We start from the raw sequence: 20,642 nt of genomic DNA on the forward strand, positions 1-20,642 counted from the left end.
AGCGCTCTTTTTTGATCCGTTGGTACCGCGTGCTGTGAGCTGATCGCCTGCGAGAGCGCCGTCGAGTAACTCACGTCAGAAGTATCGTCTGCTCCTCACGTTACAATGACTTCAGAAGTTCCTTTGAAAATCGGAATGCAAATGGCATTTAAGTAATGTGTTTTTTCAGTCAATGAATGTTTTTCAACAAGATAAGTATTATTTCAAAATTTTAATATCGTCTGCTCTCGTAACAATACACTGGCCAGTCTGCTGGCGTAGCAATACGAGAGCAGACGATACTTCTGAAGATCTCGCAGACGGCACCAACGGATCAAACAAGACCGCTCTCCAGGTCAAGAACGTTGCTCCAGGTCTCACCACACCACGTTTCACCACAGCGCGCGCAACAAAGTACGCAAAGCTGCGCCTAATTTCGCACAAAACACTCCTGAACAACCTTATGAAGTCTGGATTAATTTGGTTGGCACTTGGATTAAATTGTCTGGCACTTGGATTAAATTAGATGGCGCTTGGGTTATATTGGCTGGCGCGTGGAATAAATTGTATGGCGGTTGGTTTAAATTGAGCGGGAAACCGGTAGTTCGAGCTGCGCGACCGGCAACTCAGAGCTACCGAGAAGTATTTACGTCGTCGTTGTCAACAGTGGCGCGTGTGTGACCCGATCGTTCTCCGCTCCGTGCGCAGAGTCCCAGGACGAGTTCGTTCCTCTGTCCCGGGTGGTGGCCGCGGAGGCGTGGCCCTGCGCCGCCAGCTGCGGGGCCCAGCCGCAGCAGGTGCGGCCCGCCGCCGCATCAAACGTCAGCGCCAGTGCCGCCTGCCTGGTGACTCAGGCCGACGGCCTGGCGGCGGCGGCGACGACGACGACGGTGAACAGAGACGGGAGTCGCGTGTGCATCGGGGAGCCCGCGCTACGACTGCATGTGGCCAGGCCCGCCAAGAAGCACTCGTGGTGCCTGCAGACGCTGCTGCTCCGAGGAACCTCGGGCCGCAGCGACCACGCGCTGGTGCACCGCTGGGCGGACGCCATCCAGGACCATCTCAGGGGTGCGGCTGTCGACAAATATGCAAATATCCCCCTGTTCCCGCCGCAGTGGCGTCGGAACTGTTTTTTCTCTGGGGGAGCAAAAAATACACTACCGCAATCATCACCATCATCATCATCATCGTTAGTAGCATAGAGTTTCTCACGTGATATTGAGAAACTCTATGGTTAGTAGTAGTGTTAGTAGTAGTAGTAGTAGAATATCGTTTATACTGCTTGAAAACTTAAAGGTGCTTTTACATAACTAGGACAAATAAATAATCGCAGTCAACACCGACAAAAAAAACAAAACAATCAAACTGTCAGTCAAAATCACCGACGCTGGAGAGCACAGTTAAAAAGTCACTTGCCTTCTTGACAGCAACTGTGCTCTCTCTACAAGTCATTGTTAGCCTGCACAATGCTTGTTCTTATCAATGCAAAAAAAGGAGTGCTCACTTTACAAATATATGAAAACAGAAAAAGAAACAAATTAGACACACTTACAGCACAGACATGCCTCTTAATCGTGAACCTACTTACCAGGCCTGCACGTCCGTGTTACCAGAAGATGGCATACACAACAAATACTGCAAAAGTAAACTAGCAAAACACAAAGACAACATAACATAACATAAAGTTATGATGTCTGTTAAAATGTATGACTTGTAGAGTCAGTGCGATGAATTTGTAAAGTTCCGGTTTATTATTTGGGATAAACGGTATTGGAGCATGTGCAATATTAGTACGAGTACACACGGCGTATGCGCCACAACTCATTTGTTTTGGTTTCGTAAATATTAGTGCTGGTTGTCAGTTTCTGCCACTATTTTAAGAAAACTCCTTTCTGTGCAACGGTAAGTAAGATACGGGATGCATTCATATTTTGTATTGTAAACCGCATTTATATACTTTTACTGAAACTTGTTACACTCATACCTCGTTATAACGTAACGGAATATAACGAAGTAAATGAAATTCCCCTTAAAATTTCCATAGAGAACCATGCATTTGAAACATTGTTGTAACAAAGTAAAATTGACCTGTCAATGGCTATAACGAACAATATTGGTCTCCCCTCCCAACAAAAACCCCATGCTCGCGGAGTTCCACACATGTTCGGCACCGCTGTTTTAAAATTCCCTCTTCAACACGTGCGGGCCGAGCAAGCCATCCTCCTCACTAAGTCAGCGGGGCGGAGCAAGGAGCATGGCTCTCTCAACATCGATGCTGACGTGCTATCGTCGCAGATGTCACCAGAAAAACTGATTCAAGCGACGACGAAGATGCCGTGGTCTACCATGCCCACGCGTTCGACGTGCAAGTGTCATTGCACGGACTCAATGCGGTTGGCCTTCTATGTCATTTCTTCGGTGCCCATGGTGACGGCGGAAAACGGCATCAACGCGGTGGCCACTGCTGAAAAGAAAGTCTTTCACTTGCGATTTCCTAAACAAAGAAGCATCACGGACTTTTTTGAGTTTGTCTAGCGGACATTAAACTAGGCAGTGTGCACATTGAGCAAGCAAAATATTTGTCTTCAATTCCAGCTCCTTTGCATGCGTGGTCGTGTAGCAGTACAGTGGGCCGCGAGGCGATTTCCTTCTTTGCATGCTTATAGGTGTGCATCCAACTGAGCATACATTGCTGTAAACTGTAATAATTAATATAACGAAATAATAGATATAACGAAATAATTCCGGCTCCCCTTCAACTTCGTTATAACGAGGTTCGAGTGTAGAGCGTCACTGGTTATTCTATTGGTGTAAGCTGCTTCCCCTAGCCGTTTGGGTAACCCAAATTTCCTGAGATATATGAGCTAGTTTATGTAATATTGCACACACTAGTGAGTGAAGCTGGCTGCTATCACGCTAGTATGAACCTGATACAAAGGGCAAGGAATATACTATACATCTTTGCATCGATACCACCGGCATCCGATGCACTGCAAGGCCGCATATTGGCAAGGTTCGCACAGGTCCTTGAAAACCTTGAAAACCCTTGAATTTAGAAGTGTAAATTTCAAGGCCTGGAAAGTCCTGGAATTTTTAAAGGGTCCTTGAAAACCCTCGATTTTTGTGGAGATAACCAATGGCCCTATCTTTTCACAAGAATTTATAGTGTTTGTCGTGAATTTTAGGTGTTAAAAATGTAAAGAAACATTGTAACAATCAAGTTTCAGTGTATTGCGTGAAATTACGAGTTGTGGGTTCTCATTATTACGAGGGCAACATTGTGAGCAGCACTCCTCAATAGAATTCATGTCACGATACAATCTTGTGAAAACCGGCTTCTGTTCTCTATCTTGCAGTCTGTGGACGGCCTTTCATTGCATGTTTGCTGTGCCTCATACGCTCCATCTGCAATTGCTTTTACGTGCAAATGGTGGACGTGTACATAGTTCATCCTGCCTTCCAACAACACTTGCTGAGCTAATTTCAGCTGATACTCTTGCTGACAAAGCAGGAGATGCAGGCAACATTAACTAAGTTTTGAAATCAAACAGCCTCAGCAAAACACCAAGAAAAAAAGAAAAACCTCTAATTATAAACTATGAAAAAAAATAAAGCGGGGGGGAGCATTCATGAACCCATAGCGCCTATCTAAATGTGCGTTAATGTTCTTAGGTATTAGGCAATATCAAAATTTTGCATTTTGTTGAAAAAGTTATAAATAAGCCCAGATAAAACATAAGATGGGGACGTTGAAAATGTGTTTTCTGGTCCTTGAAAGTCCTTGAAAACCCTTGAATTTTAGCTTTTGAAGCTTGTACGAACCCTGATTGGTGATTGAGGCTAACGTTACAAATACTTCATACAAAGGCTTTTCCTCAATACATCTGTTGAAAACGGGGACGTCAAAATTGCTATCGTTCCAGAACCGCGGCGAATGCCTGTGGCTCAAGCAAAAGCCTACAGGTTCCACTTGACTGGGGGAGTCGTGCTTCCCATTTGTACGTTAGGGGGGAGCCGACCCTCCCCCTGCACCCTTTGTTCCGACACCCCTGCCTCGTGGGAGGCAATGTGAACCTTTAACCGAACTCGCGCCACTACCTCCACCTCCAATCGACCTTATAAGAACGACAAACTGAGAAAGTTGGTATCTGTTCACAGTGAAAACCTGTGCGAAAACACACACATACACATCAGAAAAGAAACCAGACAACACGAGCACAGTGTGTTGTCCAATGTGTTGTCCTACTGAAAGGCGTTTTCTTTGGATGAGAACATCCCTTAAAAGCTAGCTCATTTTGAAGGGCCTGCAGATTCCATTGGCGCTGTCACATACGGCAGCCATAATGCTGAGCAGTGCAGCTTCAAGGCCACGGAAAGAATGCTGCTACATGCGTTTGGAGAGAGGAGGGTTGGAACCGTTTTGGGCCAGTTGCAGCCTGTTGGGCGAGAGGGTGGTATGGTTTGGGCACTTCAAATTCAATGTCTCCGGGCCAGTGAATGAATCAAGAAGATAGCTGTTAGCTGTACTTGAATTGGTGGAAATGGTGCGTTAATTCTGCGCATATTTGGTGATGTAGTGCTGTGTGGATGGCCACGTGTATGCCTGTCTCCAGCGCAAATCTGTCCACGCCCGTCACTTTCCCTCTCCGCACACACTCAAATATATTCTGATACACATCTTGATCAGGTTGCACTCCAAAGCAGAGTGTTGAGGGTGACAGTTTATCATCATGTGCAGTAACGAGTAGTTTTTACATTGCGCTAAACTAATCAATAAAGTTTAGCTGGGCAGCTACTATTCATTCATTTGTTTTAGCATTGAGGTGTCAGTTATGAAGTTGCAGACTACGTTTTAAAATTCCAAATGAGCTACAGTGTGTGAAACATGCCACCTTTTGCACAGCTCTTTCGACAGCATTTCTAATATAATCGAACTGTAAAACATGCCTCGCAGAGAGGGTAAACAATTGTTTAGTATGCTCTGTTAGGGCCCATTCACTCTGAGGCCATCAGGAGCTACAGGTATGCAGTACTACACCTAGGTGGCGTTGGTGACAAATTATGTGCAGAGCAGTGTACAGTACTGACACGTTTTGTACGAATGGTGTTGTGCTTCTTGCAGGGGAACGGAGGCCGCGCAAGCTGCTCGTGTTTGTGAATCCTTTTGGCGGTCGCAAACGGGCGCCTGTGATCTACCAGCGCAAGGTGGCACCCATATTCCAACTGGCTGGCATCTCGGTCGAGTTAGTCAGTGAGTACGGCTCTTCCCACACACCAAGACAAGCCAAGACAATCTGTCCGGGCTGGATTGTCTTTGCTTGTAAAACTGGGTTTTTGTGAGAAAGTTTCACGGGTAATTACTTGCTTGGAGTGGACATGGTCCCTGAAATTAGGTTAATATTTACGAAAGCAAATTTGTTTAAGCGAAGGTTTTTTCAATGCTTTGTATAGCTAAGAATAAGCGTTGCTTGAAAACAGGTTGCAGATCGTAGCAAAGCTATTTGGTATATGATGGAAGCAGCAAGGAACGACAGCAACAGATTAACAGCTTTGTGTTCATATGTCCCTCCATTCCACCAACCAGCTCAGCTGACACACTATTCTGTATTAAAAAATAACCTGTTTTTGAAGGTATAAAAAGAGTTATTCTATGCATTGTGGTAAATTCGCGTGGTTCGTTTGCAAATATTCCACACTCAGCGGTAGTAGGTTTCTGATCGACCAGAAAAATAAAATAACAAGTGATAATAAAAGACTGGCATTGCTGCTTCCGGCTGCTTCACCTGCTGCAGTTTTGACTCGCAAATTGTTGAAGTGTATTAATGAAGCAGAAAAATTAACAATTAATAACCCTGACATAAAGAAAGTATTCTACCTGCTGAAAATGTGAGAATTAACAAACAGTGCACCTTACAACTCCCAGCAGTCAATTTTACTCATTTGCTGCAAAATTGTACCACTACATTAATCAGTCAGCATTTCGGCTGTCTTCTTCATCTGTGTATTCAAATACCCCTACAAGTACATTTTAGTGAAATGGAGAGAGATTGTTTCTTAGGAAAAAAAAACCTTCTCTTGTTTCACAATAAATTCTAAGAAAGCTACGAGAGGCAAAATGGTTGTTTTTCCTGTAATGCTTAACTCGGCCATAGAACCCCATGAAATGCTGAATTTACTGCCCCCAGAAAACAATTTTTTTAGTTTAGTTTTGTCTGAATCCAACTAAGCACATTTTCAGTTTTAAAAATGCAGGTTATTTCTTTGCATTCATCTTGTTTGCTCATCAGTAACAAGTGCCTTTCTTAAAATTTGCTTTAAGCGATGATTAGAACGACCGATTGCATTTGTGCTTTGCCAAAACATGTAAATTTTGTTCTGGAGTATCCAGGGGCAGATCCAGGTGCCTACCTTTCAGGGGGCGATTCCGTAAGGCTGATGGGAGAGGGTGCAAATAACCAAAATATCATTAGTTGTTCCCAGTTGCACTCCCAGTGCTTTGTTCATCAACATATTGCAGGCAACCATGTGACCAGCTTAACAAAGGCTCCCTCCTTACTGTTTGTAGGGGAAAAATTCGCTGTAGGTAAAAAGCGATTACAGTAAAACCTCGTTACAAGAGACACTGTTACAAGAGACATTTGGTTATATAAGAGACATTTGAATGAAAGCGGTTTGGTTGGTCTTCCTATGTTCACCATGTTAGCAACATTGCATACAAGAGACCTTGGTTACAAGAGACACGTTTTTTGGTTCCCTTGGGTGTCTCTTATAGCGAGGTTTTACTGTAGCACGCTCCCAGTAAGGCAGAGGTTGCGTTAGCCAATATCATGCCTAACAAAAAGTTAGAAGTGAGCGGTGCCTTGCTTGCCACGGACAGCGATGGTCCCCACTGCGGTCCAAAAAATTACACGTGCCGAAAATTCAGTGTCAGGGGGTGTGGAAGGGGAATGGGGGGAGGGGGGGGGGGGGATGGATTGCCCAACCCCCCCCCTCCCTTGGATCCGCCATGGTGTGTATCATGCCCACAGCTAACAAATGTCTTTTGTCTTGGTGCAGCAACACGGTATGCCGGTCACGCCAGGGAATGCCTGCTCGAAATGGACCTCTCACAGTTTGACGGGTGCGTTTCATGTTTCTCATTGTTCCCACAGTCTGATGCCTCTTTTTCTTGCAGCACAGCTGTTCACTCCACATTTTTGGCAGGTCATGTCGTAGCTCGCTCATTCAGTCAGTTGGTGGGTAAAGAAAAATCATTGGTGTTATCGTCGTCCTTTTCACTAAAGGTAATTAACCAAGAAGCCATTGTCTTTATTGATCGGTGGACATGTCAGTAGCGAAAACGATCACCATGCATCACTGTCATCATCCTCATCATCTTTTTCTGTTAAAGCTATGTTTTCAAGGACCAAGCGGTGAGCCTATCAAATGAGAGGGGTTTTCTGCAATATTTGCAGGCCACAAAACGTACTGCTACAAACGGTCACCTAGCAGTGCTTTGACATGTGTTATCGCCCTCTAAAGGTAGTTGCTCAGTACTGAAAACACATTTCCTATTAGGGTGCATGGGGGAATTTGCACGGATGCACTCTCATGGCATTTGTGAGGATTGTCATTTTCAGGCATTCAGTGTGGTTTTAAGTGCAGGGCGTTTTAAGGGCTCGCCTTGTCGTAGCTCACTCGCTGGACCCAAGTAGAGCCCCCATGGCGTACTGTTGTAGCGGAGTCCCGTCGTAGCGGCGTCCCACAGAGGCTTCAAAAACCAAGCGGTTTATATAGTCATAACCGTTCGAAACTCGTGAACCGCTGGCGCTTCTCACACATCTTCCCGTCGTTTAGTGCAAAGAAAACTGCATGTACACTGAGGCAGAATATACGTAATTAACCGGCAGCACCCACACTCATTTAGTTAGGAACACTCGTTGGGTTGGTTTTTACGATAGTAAGCCAAAAAAAGTGGCAGTGCAATGCCGGCACGCGCGGGAGGAAAAGTGACCACAAAAAGAACAGAACTCCCTCTGGCGCAGTTTTTGACTAACAAGTATAATTGATTGACTAACAAGTATAATTTTCCCACTGAGAAACCCATACTTCTTTGCACCTGCAGGCTTTCCAACACCTGCTGACATTCCTAAGAGACACCAGACTAGTAGCATATAGCTCTAGGTCCTCGCTAGAAAAAGAAATCTGAGCTCTGCACACTCTGTTTATTTATGGCTGTGGCTAGTGTTCCGTCCAGACGGAACGATATACAAGTGCTAAAGTTCCGTCCAGACGGAACGGAGCGCTGCGGGTTATCCTTCCGTGCAGACGGAATACAACTGAGAGCTTAGCGTTCCGTCCAGACGGAGCCGGGGTGAAACTTGTACAGTTCCGTCCGTCAACAAAAGCAAAACCAGCTGATTAGACGCTATGCTCAGTCTTCACATTTGGTGTTGAGGTTGCGCCTCGGACGATTGCACTAATTTACCGGGTGCGATTCCCACCGGACATGCTTTATTATAATTTTTTTTTTGCGTGGTTGTGCCAGTGTTTTGTAGCAGCTAACTTCGTGCCCACTTTACAATTGATGTGGGGAGAGCAGTCGGTCTTGATTTTGCACACAACTGGCCGCTCCGCTAATGCTCACTAGAGCCAAGGCCGACGTATCCATCGCCAGAGTTCCGATCATCTGTAGTTCGTAATGGTGATTACTAATTAACGGTTATTCTGGCTAGTCAATGAGCGGGAGTGGTTCGTTCGGCTGGGTAAATATCAAGAAAGACTGCTCTCGCTGCTTGTTGTGAAGCAAGAGTGGTCGAGGTAGTGGCTTGGAGTTCCGTTTGTTGGAGTTAGAGTTAGTCTGATCACCTTTCTTGAGTTTTGTTGATTTTTACCCAACCGGTCAAACCGCTTCCGCTCATTCACTAGCCAGAGTCACATTTGTTAATAATCACTCTCAATGATTACAGATGATCGACCGTCAAACGAACCGCCAAGCTCAACCACGCCTGCTTCACAACAAGCAGCGAGAGCAGTCTTTCTTGATATTTGATATTTACCCAGCCGAACGAACCACTTCCGCTCATTGACTAGCCAGAAGAACCGTTAATTAGTAATCACCATTACGAACTACAGATGATTGGTACTGTGGCGATGGATACGTCGGCCTTGGCTCTAGTGAGCGGTAGCGGAGCGGCCGGTTGAGTGCAAAATCAAGACCGACTGCCTCTCACCGCGTCAATTGTAAAGTGGGCGTGAAGTTAGCTGTTACAAAACTCTGGCACAACCACGCAAAAAACAAAAAAAAAACAAAAAAAAAAACAGTATGTCCGTGGGGAATCGAACCCGGTACATTAGTGCAATTATCGGAGGCGCATTCTCTACACCAAATCTGAAGACTAAGCACGGCGTCTAATCAGCCAGTTTTGCTTTCGTTTGGACGGAACTGTACAAATTTCACGCCGGCTCCGTCTGGACGGAACACTAAGCTCTCAGTTTTATTCCGTCTGGACGGAAGGATAACCCGCAGCGCTCCATTCCGTCTGGACAGAATGCTAGCCACAGCCTTTATTTATAGTCCACTTATAACACACTTGCTTCTGAACTTTCACCCTGGTCTTTTACAATTATCTTTTTTGCACCTTTTTACTGCATACAAACTTGCTTAAATTAGGTTAGATAATTAGAAAAACCATAGATAAGGATGTTTTTCTAGCAGAATTTCTACACTTGCTGAATGATGCCATTGGGCAGGGTCTCCCTTTGCCCTGGACGCATTGGTTGATGCTATTAAGAAAAAATGCAATGTTCACTACGATTTGGTCCCATCCCTTTGTGGCTGTTGTAATAGAGTGGTGCAAGACATCACACACTTCACTGTGGCTGTGCTTACTGAAAAGATAAAAAAAAATTATCTGGAACTTGAGTAACCTGTTTTCTAATTGAGCATTTACAGGTCAATTTGGCTCTTGTTAGGTAATAAATTTTAATCAAATGAAAGACTGAGCTTTGAGGCTCATCATCTGAAGAAAATTTGGAACCATGCCTTTACAAAGATGGAACGTCCCGCTATGTTTTACTGTTTCACTAGGTTAACATGCACTTAGCCTGATCTTTCAATCCTTGCGAGACTGTTTTATGCCTGTCATGTACCGTATTTACCCGATTCTAACGCGCCCCCGATTCTAACGCGCACCCTATTTTCCCGGCAAAAAAACCGAAAAAACTTGCACCTCCGATTGTAACGCGCACGGGAATTTGTGACCCAGACAAACGAATGCGAGAGGAACGGGCGATTTATTTCCCGAAGTAATCTCACTCATCTCACTCCTCGTCGCTCTCCGCTGACCACATCTCGTCCTCGGTGCCGTCAAGTGCGTTCGCGATGCCACACTTCTGAACGAACGTTCAACCATGGTCAATGGGATCGTGGCCCATGCCTTGCACGCCCATCCCGAGAGCTTCTCCAGATGTGCACGCTTCAGCCGACCGCTCGTTTTGAACGCGTGGGAGCCGCTGCTGCCATTGCTGTTATCAAGCGCGCAAGTGAAACGATTTGACGATTTGTGTGAACGCCGATAGAAAAGCCTAAGCGCCTATGCTTCCTGCGTCCGAAAAATCGTTGCTAAGAGCTTTGGCGCCATCTTGAGATGGTGATGGCGATGGGTGGGCCGAAATTTCCGCTGTTTCGGCAGTTTCGGTTTCGTATCCGATTCTAACGCACATGCGATTTTTCGGCCTATTTTTCCGGAAAAAAAGTGCGCGTTAGAATCGGGTAAATACGGTAGTCGGGATACTAAGTTTAAATTTTTGTCTGCTTCCCAAAATACATCACTAGCAAATTCTGATGTGTAGCACAACGATGATGATTACAAGTTGGAAAGCGAGCGGGTAATTTGAAAACTGTCTTTTTAAAAGCAAAGTTCTTTCTACTGAAAGCATCATTTCCCACCAAAACAAAATTGTCATTAGGCATGAACTGCCCACTCTGTCCAACAAAGCAAAGTTGCATGTTGTCTTCAGGACCCCGAATGCGGGTGCTTCACGACACACATGCACACGCTCACTAAATGTTTATTTGTGCACCAGTAATTCTTGTTTTTGACCACCATACCGTCGTAATTTCTGTGTATTAGTTGTGTAACCAGTTGTTTTTGTATTTTATACTTTTATGCCACTTTGAATTGTGCTATTAGTTGTGTAATGAGTTTTATTGTTACTGCTGCATTGTAAGCCTAATTTTTAGATGCGACGCATCTCTTTAACTCGCCTTGTCCCTCCGGCGTCTTCCGTCGTCCGCATCCCTCCCCCATTCTCCTTGCCGCGCCAGCTGCGCGCTAACGCCGCTCTCACCGCAGCGCCATCTGCGTGTTAGCGCTCGCTCCCGTCGCCGTGCCAGCTGTGCGTCAGCGTGCGTTAGCGCTCGATTAAACATCTAACACATGCGCATGCGCTGCTCTCTCTCATTCCCCTCACCGTTAACGCGCGGTACATATAAACGCGGTAACTGCGCCGCTCCGCTCAGCCGTTCCGCCGCTCCGATGACATCCGAAGACCACCGATGATTTGAATGGAGACTAACAGGCCTGCTATCGCGATGGTCGGCGCAACCGTTTGTAATATAATGGAAGCAACAACAAATTGACACGCTAAATGGAAACAACATAACGGAAACGCAACAGAAACCCCACGATGCGTCGCATCTACCTATGGTTCCCCTCGCGGGAAGATGGTGTAAATTTTTTAATTGTATCTTGCTTTATGTTCTTGGTCTGCAATTGCCTTGTGTATGCTTGTTCGACCTCCCCCCCCCGCTTATGTAATACCCTGTCAGAGCTAGCCCTTAAGGGTAAATAAATGATGATGATGATCATGGTCTGGTACAGTGTTTGGTGAAGCATGCTTGGCATTACTGATAATTCATTGCCTTCGTGTTTCCACAAGTACATAGAATGGTTAAAAAACTTTTTCATCCTCGTGTCTTCGGTGCAGTGTCGTATGCGTTGGCGGTGATGGCATGGTCAACGAAATCGTCAACGGGGTGCTGCTGAGGGCGCAGCGCGATGCTGGCATTGACGCCAACGACCCCAACTCGCGGTTGAAGCCAGGAGCCATCAAGATAGGCGCCATCCCCGCCGGCTCCACTGACGCCCTCGTTTGCACGACAACCGGGGAAAGCAGTCCTGTCACGTCGGCGCTGCTCATTGTGACAGGTGAGTGCCATTTGCTGTGCTTTTTAGTGCGAGAGAGCTGGCTTTTGTTTGCTGACAAGCTGGCCCGAATTCTGGCCCAGGTGGAAAGTAGCACCAAGCAGAAACAAGGCCCGGTGAAAATGCTACCGTAGTTATTCGATTATAAGGCGGTCACAATTATAAGGTGCTACACTCCTTCCCCTCCCCCCCACATAACCGAAACCCAGTTAAGGTGTCCTCTCTGAGAGACAGTTACCAGGTTTTTTGCTCACTCCCTTTCCTCTCTAATAACCACAAACAACAACAGGGTTCAGTTTAGAGGGTAAAAAAATCGCCATATAAATATATATACATTTTGAGCACGTTCTGAGCATCACGTCCTATTTACAGTGACTGGGTCGTACATTTTGGGCACCATCCTGTGCTTCATCTTCTTCCCCTCATAATCATCCCCATCAATATTCTACCAATCCTCCTCTTGTGAAGATCGTCGTCATTGGAGGCTGGTTCCAAGTCCGCGACAGTTGCAACGCTTTCTAATAAACGTCCTCCTGCACCTGTCTCTCAAGGCCCTCAATATATGTATATATACGTACATATATGTATATATATATGTGTGTGTATATATGTATATCTATATATATATATATATATATATATAATATAGCGAATCAGAAAATGGGAAATGAGGGGCTCCGTGAAATAAGACAGAAAATAAGGGTTGGCAGTCAAGAAAAACTCGGAAAGCAAAGGGTAGGTTGTACTAGTAGGTCATAGAAAGAGATGAAGAATTTTTTTTGAAGATGAAGAAAGAGATGAAGATAAAGATATATATATATATATATATATATATATATATATATATATATATATATATATATATATATATATATATATATATATATATATATATATATATATATATATATATATATATATATATATATATATATATAGACTGAAAAGATAAAAACTCACACAGAGCGCGAAAAAAATAAGGTTAGTAGAGACAGAGACAAACGAGAAAGACTTAGAAAATAAAAATAAGTTTACTGACGTTTCAGGGAGAGGACTCCCCTCTCCCTGAAACGTCAGTAAACTTATTTTTATTTTCTAAGTCTTTCTCGTTTGTCTCTGTCTCTACTAACCTTATATATATATATATATATATATATATATATATATATATATATATATATATATATAGCAGAACAGAAAGATACGGTACGAGGGACGCGGTAAAGATACATATCAAGGTTGCAGTCGTCATTGCCAGTGCTATTCGGCTTTTTTCGAAATATTTAATAGGGCCGAATGACGTGTGTCTGTCACGTTTCTTTGATACATTGATAAATAAGCGAAAATATAAGTCGAGAAAAAATCCACCGTTTTTCCGGGAGCGGGACTCGAACCCACATCTCCGCATAACCGGTGCAGTGCGTTCGCCATTACGCTATCCCGCAGCGGCTTCTCTCTCGACTTTAAAGCGGGGGTTTATATTTACAAGAGCTCTGAGGCCGGACAACTAGCGCCGCCCCTCGACTACCGCGGGAGACGTAGAACGTCTTCTTTCCCAGCGGCCGCCACGTAGACGGTGGTCGGAGGTCGGGGTTAGCAATTGGCATATCCGAACTGCTGGAGCCAGTGCCTCGTAATGCATGTAGCAGAACAGAAAGATACGGGACGAGGGACTCGGTAAAGATACATATCAAGGTTGCAGTCGTCATTGCCAGTGCTATTCGGCTTTTTTCGAAATATTTAATAGGGCCGAATGACGTGTGTCTGTCACGTTTCTTTGATACATTGATAAATAAGCGAAAATATAAGTCGAGAAAAAATCCGCTGTTTTTCCGGGAGCGGGACTCGAACCCACATCTCCGCATAACCGGTGCGGTGCATTCGCCATTACGCTATCCCGCAGCGGCTTCTCTCTCGACTTTAAAGCGGGGGTTTATATTTACAAGAGCTCTGAGGCCGGACAACTAGCGCCGCCCCTCGACTACCGCGGGAGACGTAGAACGTCTTCTTTCCCAGCGGCCGCCACGTAGACGGTGGTCGGAGGTCGGGGTTAGCAATTGGCATATCCGAACTGCTGGAGCCAGTGCCTCGTAATGCATGTAGCAGAACAGAAAGATACGGGACGAGGGACTTGGTAAAGATACATATCAAGGTTGCAGTCGTCATTGCCAGTGCTATTCGGCTTTTTTCGAAATATTTAATAGGGCCGAATGACGTGTGTCTGTCACGTTTCTTTGATACATTGATAAATAAGCGAAAATATAAGTCGAGAAAAAATCCGCCGTTTTTCCGGGAGCGGGACTCGAACCCACATCTCCGCATAACCGGTGCAGTGCGTTCGCCATTACGCTATCCCGCAGCGGCTTCTCTCTCGACTTTAAAGCGGGGGTTTATATTTACAAGAGCTCTGAGGCCGGACAACTAGCGCCGCCCCTCGACTACCGCGGGAGACGTAGAACGTCTTCTTTCCCAGCGGCCGCCACGTAGACCGTGGTCGGAGGTCGGGGTTAGCAATTGGCATATCCGAACTGCTGGAGCCAGTGCCTCGTAATGCATGTAGCAGAACAGAAAGATACGGGACGAGGGACTCGGTAAAGATACATATCAAGGTTGCAGTCGTCATTGCCAGTGCTATTCGGCTTTTTTCGAAATATTTAATAGGGCCGAATGACGTGTGTCTGTCACGTTTCTTTGATACATTGATAAATAAGCGAAAATATAAGTCGAGAAAAAATCCGCCGTTTTTCCGGGAGCGGGACTCGAACCCACATCTCCGCATAACCGGTGCGGTGCGTTCGCCATTACGCTATCCCGCAGCGGCTTCTCTCTCGACTTTAAAGCGGGGGTTTATATTTACAAGAGCTCTGAGGCCGGACAACTAGCGCCGCCCCTCGACTACCGCGGGAGATGTAGAACGTCTTCTTTCCCAGCGGCCGCCACGTAGACGGTGGTCGGAGGTCGGGGTTAGCAATTGGCATATCCGAACTGCTGGAGCCAGTGCCTCGTAATGCATGTAGCAGAACAGAAAGATACGGGACGAGGGACTCGGTAAAGATACATATCAAGGTTGCAGTCGTCATTGCCAGTGCTATTCGGCTTTTTTCGAAATATTTAATAAGGCCGAATGACGTGTGTCTGTCACGTTTCTTTGATACATTGATAAATAAGCGAAAATATAAGTCGAGAAAAAATCCGCCGTTTTTCCGGGAGCGGGACTCGAACCCACATCTCCGCATAACCGGTGCGGTGCGTTCGCCATTACGCTATCCTCCAGTGGCCTCAGAGCTCTTGTAAATATAAACCCCCGCTTTAAAGTCGAGAGAGAAGCCGCTGCGGGATAGCGTAATGGCGAACGCACCGCACCGGTTATGCGGAGATGTGGGTTCGAGTCCCGCTCCCGGAAAAACGGCGGATTTTTTCTCGACCTATATTTTCGCTTATTTATCAATGTATCAAAGAAACGTGACAGACACACGTCATTCGGCCCTATTAAATATTTCGAAAAACGCCGAATAGCACTGGCAATGACGACTGCAACCTTGATATGTATCTTTACCGAGTCCCTCGTCCCGTATCTTTCTGTTCTGCTACATGCATTACGAGGCACTGGCTCCAGCAGTTCGGATATGCCAATTGCTAACCCCGACCTCCGACCACCGTCTACGTGGCGGCCGCTGGGAAAGAAGACGTTCTACGTCTCCCGAGGTAGTCAAGGGGCGGCGCTAGTTGTCCGGCCTCAGAGCTCTTGTAAATATAAACCCCCGCTTTAAAGTCGAGAGAGAAGCCGCTGCGGGATAGCGTAATGGCGAACGCACCGCACCGGTTATGCGGAGATGTGGGTTCGAGTCCCGCTCCCGGAAAAACGGCGGATTTTTTCTCGACTTATATTTTCGCTTATTTATCAATGTATCAAAGAAACGTGACAGACACACGTCATTCGGCCCTATTAAATATTTCGAAAAAAGCCGAATAGCACTGGCAATGACGACTGCAACCTTGATATGTATCTTTACCGAGTCCCTCGTCCCGTATCTTTCTGTTCTGCTACATGCATTACGAGGCACTGGCTCCAGCAGTTCGGATATGCCAATTGCTAACCCCGACCTCCGACCACGGTCTACGTGGCGGCCGCTGGGAAAGAAGACGTTCTACGTCTCCCGCGGTAGTCGAGGGGCGGCGCTAGTTGTCCGGCCTCAGAGCTCTTGTAAATATAAACCCCCGCTTTAAAGTCGAGAGAGAAGCCGCTGCGGGATAGCGTAATGGCGAACGCACTGCACCGGTTATGCGGAGATGTGGGTTCGAGTCCCGCTCCCGGAAAAACGGCGGATTTTTTCTCGACTTATATTTTCGCTTATTTATCAATGTATCAAAGAAACGTGACAGACACACGTCATTCGGCCCTATTAAATATTTCGAAAAAAGCCGAATAGCACTGGCAATGACGACTGCAACCTTGATACACACACACGCACACGCACACACGCACACGCACACACACACGCACGCACGCACATACACACACACACACACACACACACACACACACACACACACACACACACACACACACTGAGCTTCGAATATAAGGCGGGGTTTGACTTTGCTACTATGGATGTCACAAAAAAACCTCGCTTATATTTGAATAAATACGGTAATTTTATGCAAGAAGTGTGGTTGAGATAATTCTGAGTTTCCTGCTGCTGCCACGAAGGCCGCCATGGCACTGCTGCCAGCGCTTACACATAATCGTGTATTGCTTGTGGTTAGGTGCCTCTGAAAGAATGCGCAGCTTTCCATGGTATTTGGACAGTGGCCGTTTTTGTTGATAACTGTGACCGTATTGTCTTGTTCTTGTGAAGTTATATTTTGCTGCTCACATGTGAATTTGAGCACTGAACTCTGGTGAGCAGATAAACTCCAGCCAAAATTAACAAAGCGAGGCAGACTCGCCACTTTTCCTTGTGCAATGATTACACCAATGTATTGGCCATTCATTATATATATATCAAGACACTTTAATTAATTTTCAAATTAAGCGCACTTAATTAGAGGCAAATCTGATCATTCGGAAAACGATGTTGTACTAAGACAGATTAGACGGGAAGCTAACATTTTCCTGTCCGAACACTACTGCATTCAGTGTTCGTCATGGTTTTTTTGACATGACGGAGCCATGACAGTGACGCTGACGGCTATGCCTGGCACTGAGTTTCAATTTATTCAGCTGAGTATCATATCTGTGGTGCTAACAGCTTCCTCAGGGCTACATATAGAAGAGGAAGTTTCATGCCGAGCTCCTCGGTAGATTGTACAGCGGGCTTGTCCCAGGGGTAGTAGCGAAGTCACCAAGGAGGAACCCTGTGCAATACTAGTAGGATGAAAACCCACAGCACTTGGCACTGGCCACTTTAGTTTGGCGGCCTAATGTCAAAATGTTGTGTTGAACAATTACAGTACAGCCCCACCATCTTGACATGGCAGTTTTCGCTGGAAGGCCTAATTAAAAAAATAAATAACTGTCTGCTGTCAGGAACACTCGCTGCTGGGAACCACGAAGGCGTGAATTATACCATAGACAATTCATTTTTAGGCCATCAAGCCGTCCTATGAATGGACACGAAACCAAGCTGTACAAAATAAGTAGGAGCTGTAAGTGTTAGCACGCCAGATATTTCCGCAGTCGCTTGTCTACTGGCCAACATACATTTCAGCCATGGATGCTCACGGCTTACTTCCGATAAGTGGCTGTGCGCTGCCTCACATGTCCACGTTTGTCCTCAGAATGAGTTCGAAGAATGTGTGAGGTGGTTCATGGCTGGTGGTTGTTCTTCACCATTTAAAACTAATCAAATACGTACCATCTGTGTAGAGCATCGCTACAGGTGTGCACTACTGTTTGACATAGACAACGGCATCAATAGTTTTTTCACTAGCAATTTGCGCATGTGTGGCCTCATCAGACAGCAACTTTGTGGACAGTTTGTAATAAGAAGGTGGAAGAAAACACAGCGAACATTTACCCTGTTATTATTTCTGTCTCCCTTCTCCATATTACAACCTAAACATTTCAGAGTTTTAAATGGATGGGCGAGCGGAGTATAGTGAGGGTGGGGCAGCCCAGTTATTTGTCCCCTAAATCCAACTCTGTGCGGCGGGTGGTATAATATTGGTAAACTTCGTTTGTATTTCCTTTTAATTAATGGCGCTATCACAATTCTGGGAAAGCTATAACTTCAAGAAATTATCAGCATTCTGGTCTGCGTGACTTTCTGCGCCTGTCCACTGTGCGCTTTGTAAACATTTTCATCGTGAAGTGGTCAGGCCAGCTGATGCCAGGCCTGGTCCCTTTTACCACATTTGCTGAAGGCATGTAATTCAAGTGTTTCAAAGTGAAAAAGTCAAAGATTTTATTGTAAGCAGAAGGTTCAATACATGGTTAGGATATTATAGAGGAGGAGGTCCCAAAGTCACACGCTTGAACCTTTCTGAATGCAGGTGCGGAAATAAACGTCGACGTGGCGAGCATCCACAGTGGCGACCGCCTAGTGCGGTATTCCTCTGGATTCCTCTCGTACGGCTTCTTTGGGGACAACATCAAGGCTAGCGAGAAGTTCCGCTGGATGGGACCGCTGCGCTACAACTGGACTGGTACGCGACCTTTCTCCTTTTTTCCCTCATCTCCTGTTCCTTTCCAACTTTCACAAGATGCCTATATATTGTTGGGCTGTAAGTGTAGGATTGGGGCAGCATGCGATTTGTGTTGATTATTTTTTTTAGGAGGAAAAAGTTGACGCCCTGGGAAGACGTTTTCTGAATTTCCATCCCTGTCTGTTCCCGCACTTTGTCCACTGGTATATCTGTGGTCTTATCACTTATTATCTTTAACATTGCATGAAACAACTGTGCTGGTATAAAATCAATAATTGGGGCTCATATTATTATACAGTTCGCTTTCTCTATCAACGAGGGTATACCCTGCCTGGGATATGAATGGGTATATGAAGGAAGTATTAGCATGGTAGGCAGCAACATGCAAACAAACATGCATCAGCTCATTGTACCCTTGTTTAAATGCAAACAAGGTGACACCTGTCTTTGACGTATGGCTGTTATTGGAGACAATAAGCACGCAGTGACATGTTGCTGGCAGCGATCATGCACTGATGCTTGCAGCCACAACTACTATGTCATTCCTCCTAGTAGGGCTGTGTGAATACTCGAATATTCGAATACGAATTGAATAGTACTTCCGCGAATAATCCGATTTGCAAATCGAATATTTTCGGATAGTAGTCGAGTGGAGTTTCCGCACATTCCCTGGCTTTGCGAAAGCCAGAAACATCGGTGAACACCAATGCACTGCTGCTACACTGGCTGCTCAGCAAGTTTCGTCCAAATCGTGCTTTCGGCAAGCGCGCCTTGCAGAGGCCATAAATTTTATCCCGCTGCATGGAGTAATCTGCGATTGCGTCGATAAGACCTTTTTTCCGGGCCGTCGCTAGGGTGGCTAGCCACCCTACCGTCGCCGGCGACTCTGGCAGCCATTTTGAATTCTGCGACTGGATGTTTACACGTGAAAGCAGCTTCCGGTAAAGACCACCACTGTTTTGACAGCGCCTCCGTTATTTAAAATCAAAAGCTGCTCTGGCTGTTTTTAATGCAGTTTGTGTATGGTTACTGCGTGTTTACTTGTTTTTTAGACCACATTGGATAGCGCAGGCTCGTCCACAGCGACTGTTGTGCGAGCTTTCTTCGAAGAAGTGCCTCATCGTGGTCCATGATTGTATTGTGCCGCATTTTGCATTCTATTGGTCATGCCGTCAAAGTGCTCGCTTCTGAGTTGCGAGGCGCTGTATAGTCGTTGCCTATGATTGCAGTACAGCAACTCTAGTCCAAGTCATTCTTTTTTCCCCAAATGCGTATTGTGCCCTTTCCGGATTCCTGGAGTACCGCCGATGCAAGCTTAAAAATGTTTTCTCCAGGTTGAAAAAGAATATCATGTCTCTCCTGAACTTGCGAAATAGCTTCTGCTTTTGAGCAAAAACCTATGAAAAATCGAGGCCTGTAAAAAGAAATTGATATTCGATACGATACTCGGCTTTTTTTTTTCCGAATTCGATTCGATATTTGATTCGAAAGTTACTATTCAGTATTCGCACACTCCTAATTCCTAGCAAAGACAAAGTTGCACACGTAGAAAAACTGATGCTAGGATGCATGACGGTATGACATTGTGTGGGGGGCTGTCAAAACAACACAGGCGGAGCGTTTTGACGTTCAGGCCAATATGTGGGGACATAATGGTGGACCTCCAGGCTCAAAGGAAAGGAACTCCTGGGCTCAAGCATTGAAAGTGCTGGTCGTGACTGCTAGATTTGTGAGCATTGGTGTAAGGGACAAAAGGAGAACGCAAAAATTTCGTGTCGGTACTCTTCTCAAAGAGACATACACATCTTTTTGAAATACAATTCTTCA

At 45.6% G+C, this 20,642-nt stretch overlaps 1 protein-coding gene across 1 annotated transcript in view; it reads left to right on the plus strand.

The window, feature by feature from the left end:
• The first annotated feature begins 5,107 nt into the window (after positions 1 to 5,107).
• The window catches only part of LOC144166681 (ceramide kinase-like), a 35,782-nt gene continuing 20,247 nt past the window's right edge, over positions 5,108 to 20,642 (plus strand). The window contains exons 1-4 of the mRNA XM_077696196.1: positions 5,108 to 5,230; positions 7,036 to 7,099; positions 11,950 to 12,170; positions 18,663 to 18,815. Coding sequence (XP_077552322.1) covers positions 7,077 to 7,099; positions 11,950 to 12,170; positions 18,663 to 18,815 — 397 coding nt within the window. The 5' untranslated portion in view covers positions 5,108 to 5,230; positions 7,036 to 7,076. The remainder of the gene's footprint in view (positions 5,231 to 7,035; positions 7,100 to 11,949; positions 12,171 to 18,662; positions 18,816 to 20,642) is intronic.

Source organism: Haemaphysalis longicornis, unplaced genomic scaffold (genome assembly GCF_048455015.1).
Source record: "Haemaphysalis longicornis isolate Haplotype H1 unplaced genomic scaffold, Haemaphysalis longicornis Haplotype H1 scaffold_181, whole genome shotgun sequence".
Lineage (NCBI taxonomy): Eukaryota > Metazoa > Arthropoda > Arachnida > Ixodida > Ixodidae > Haemaphysalis > Haemaphysalis longicornis.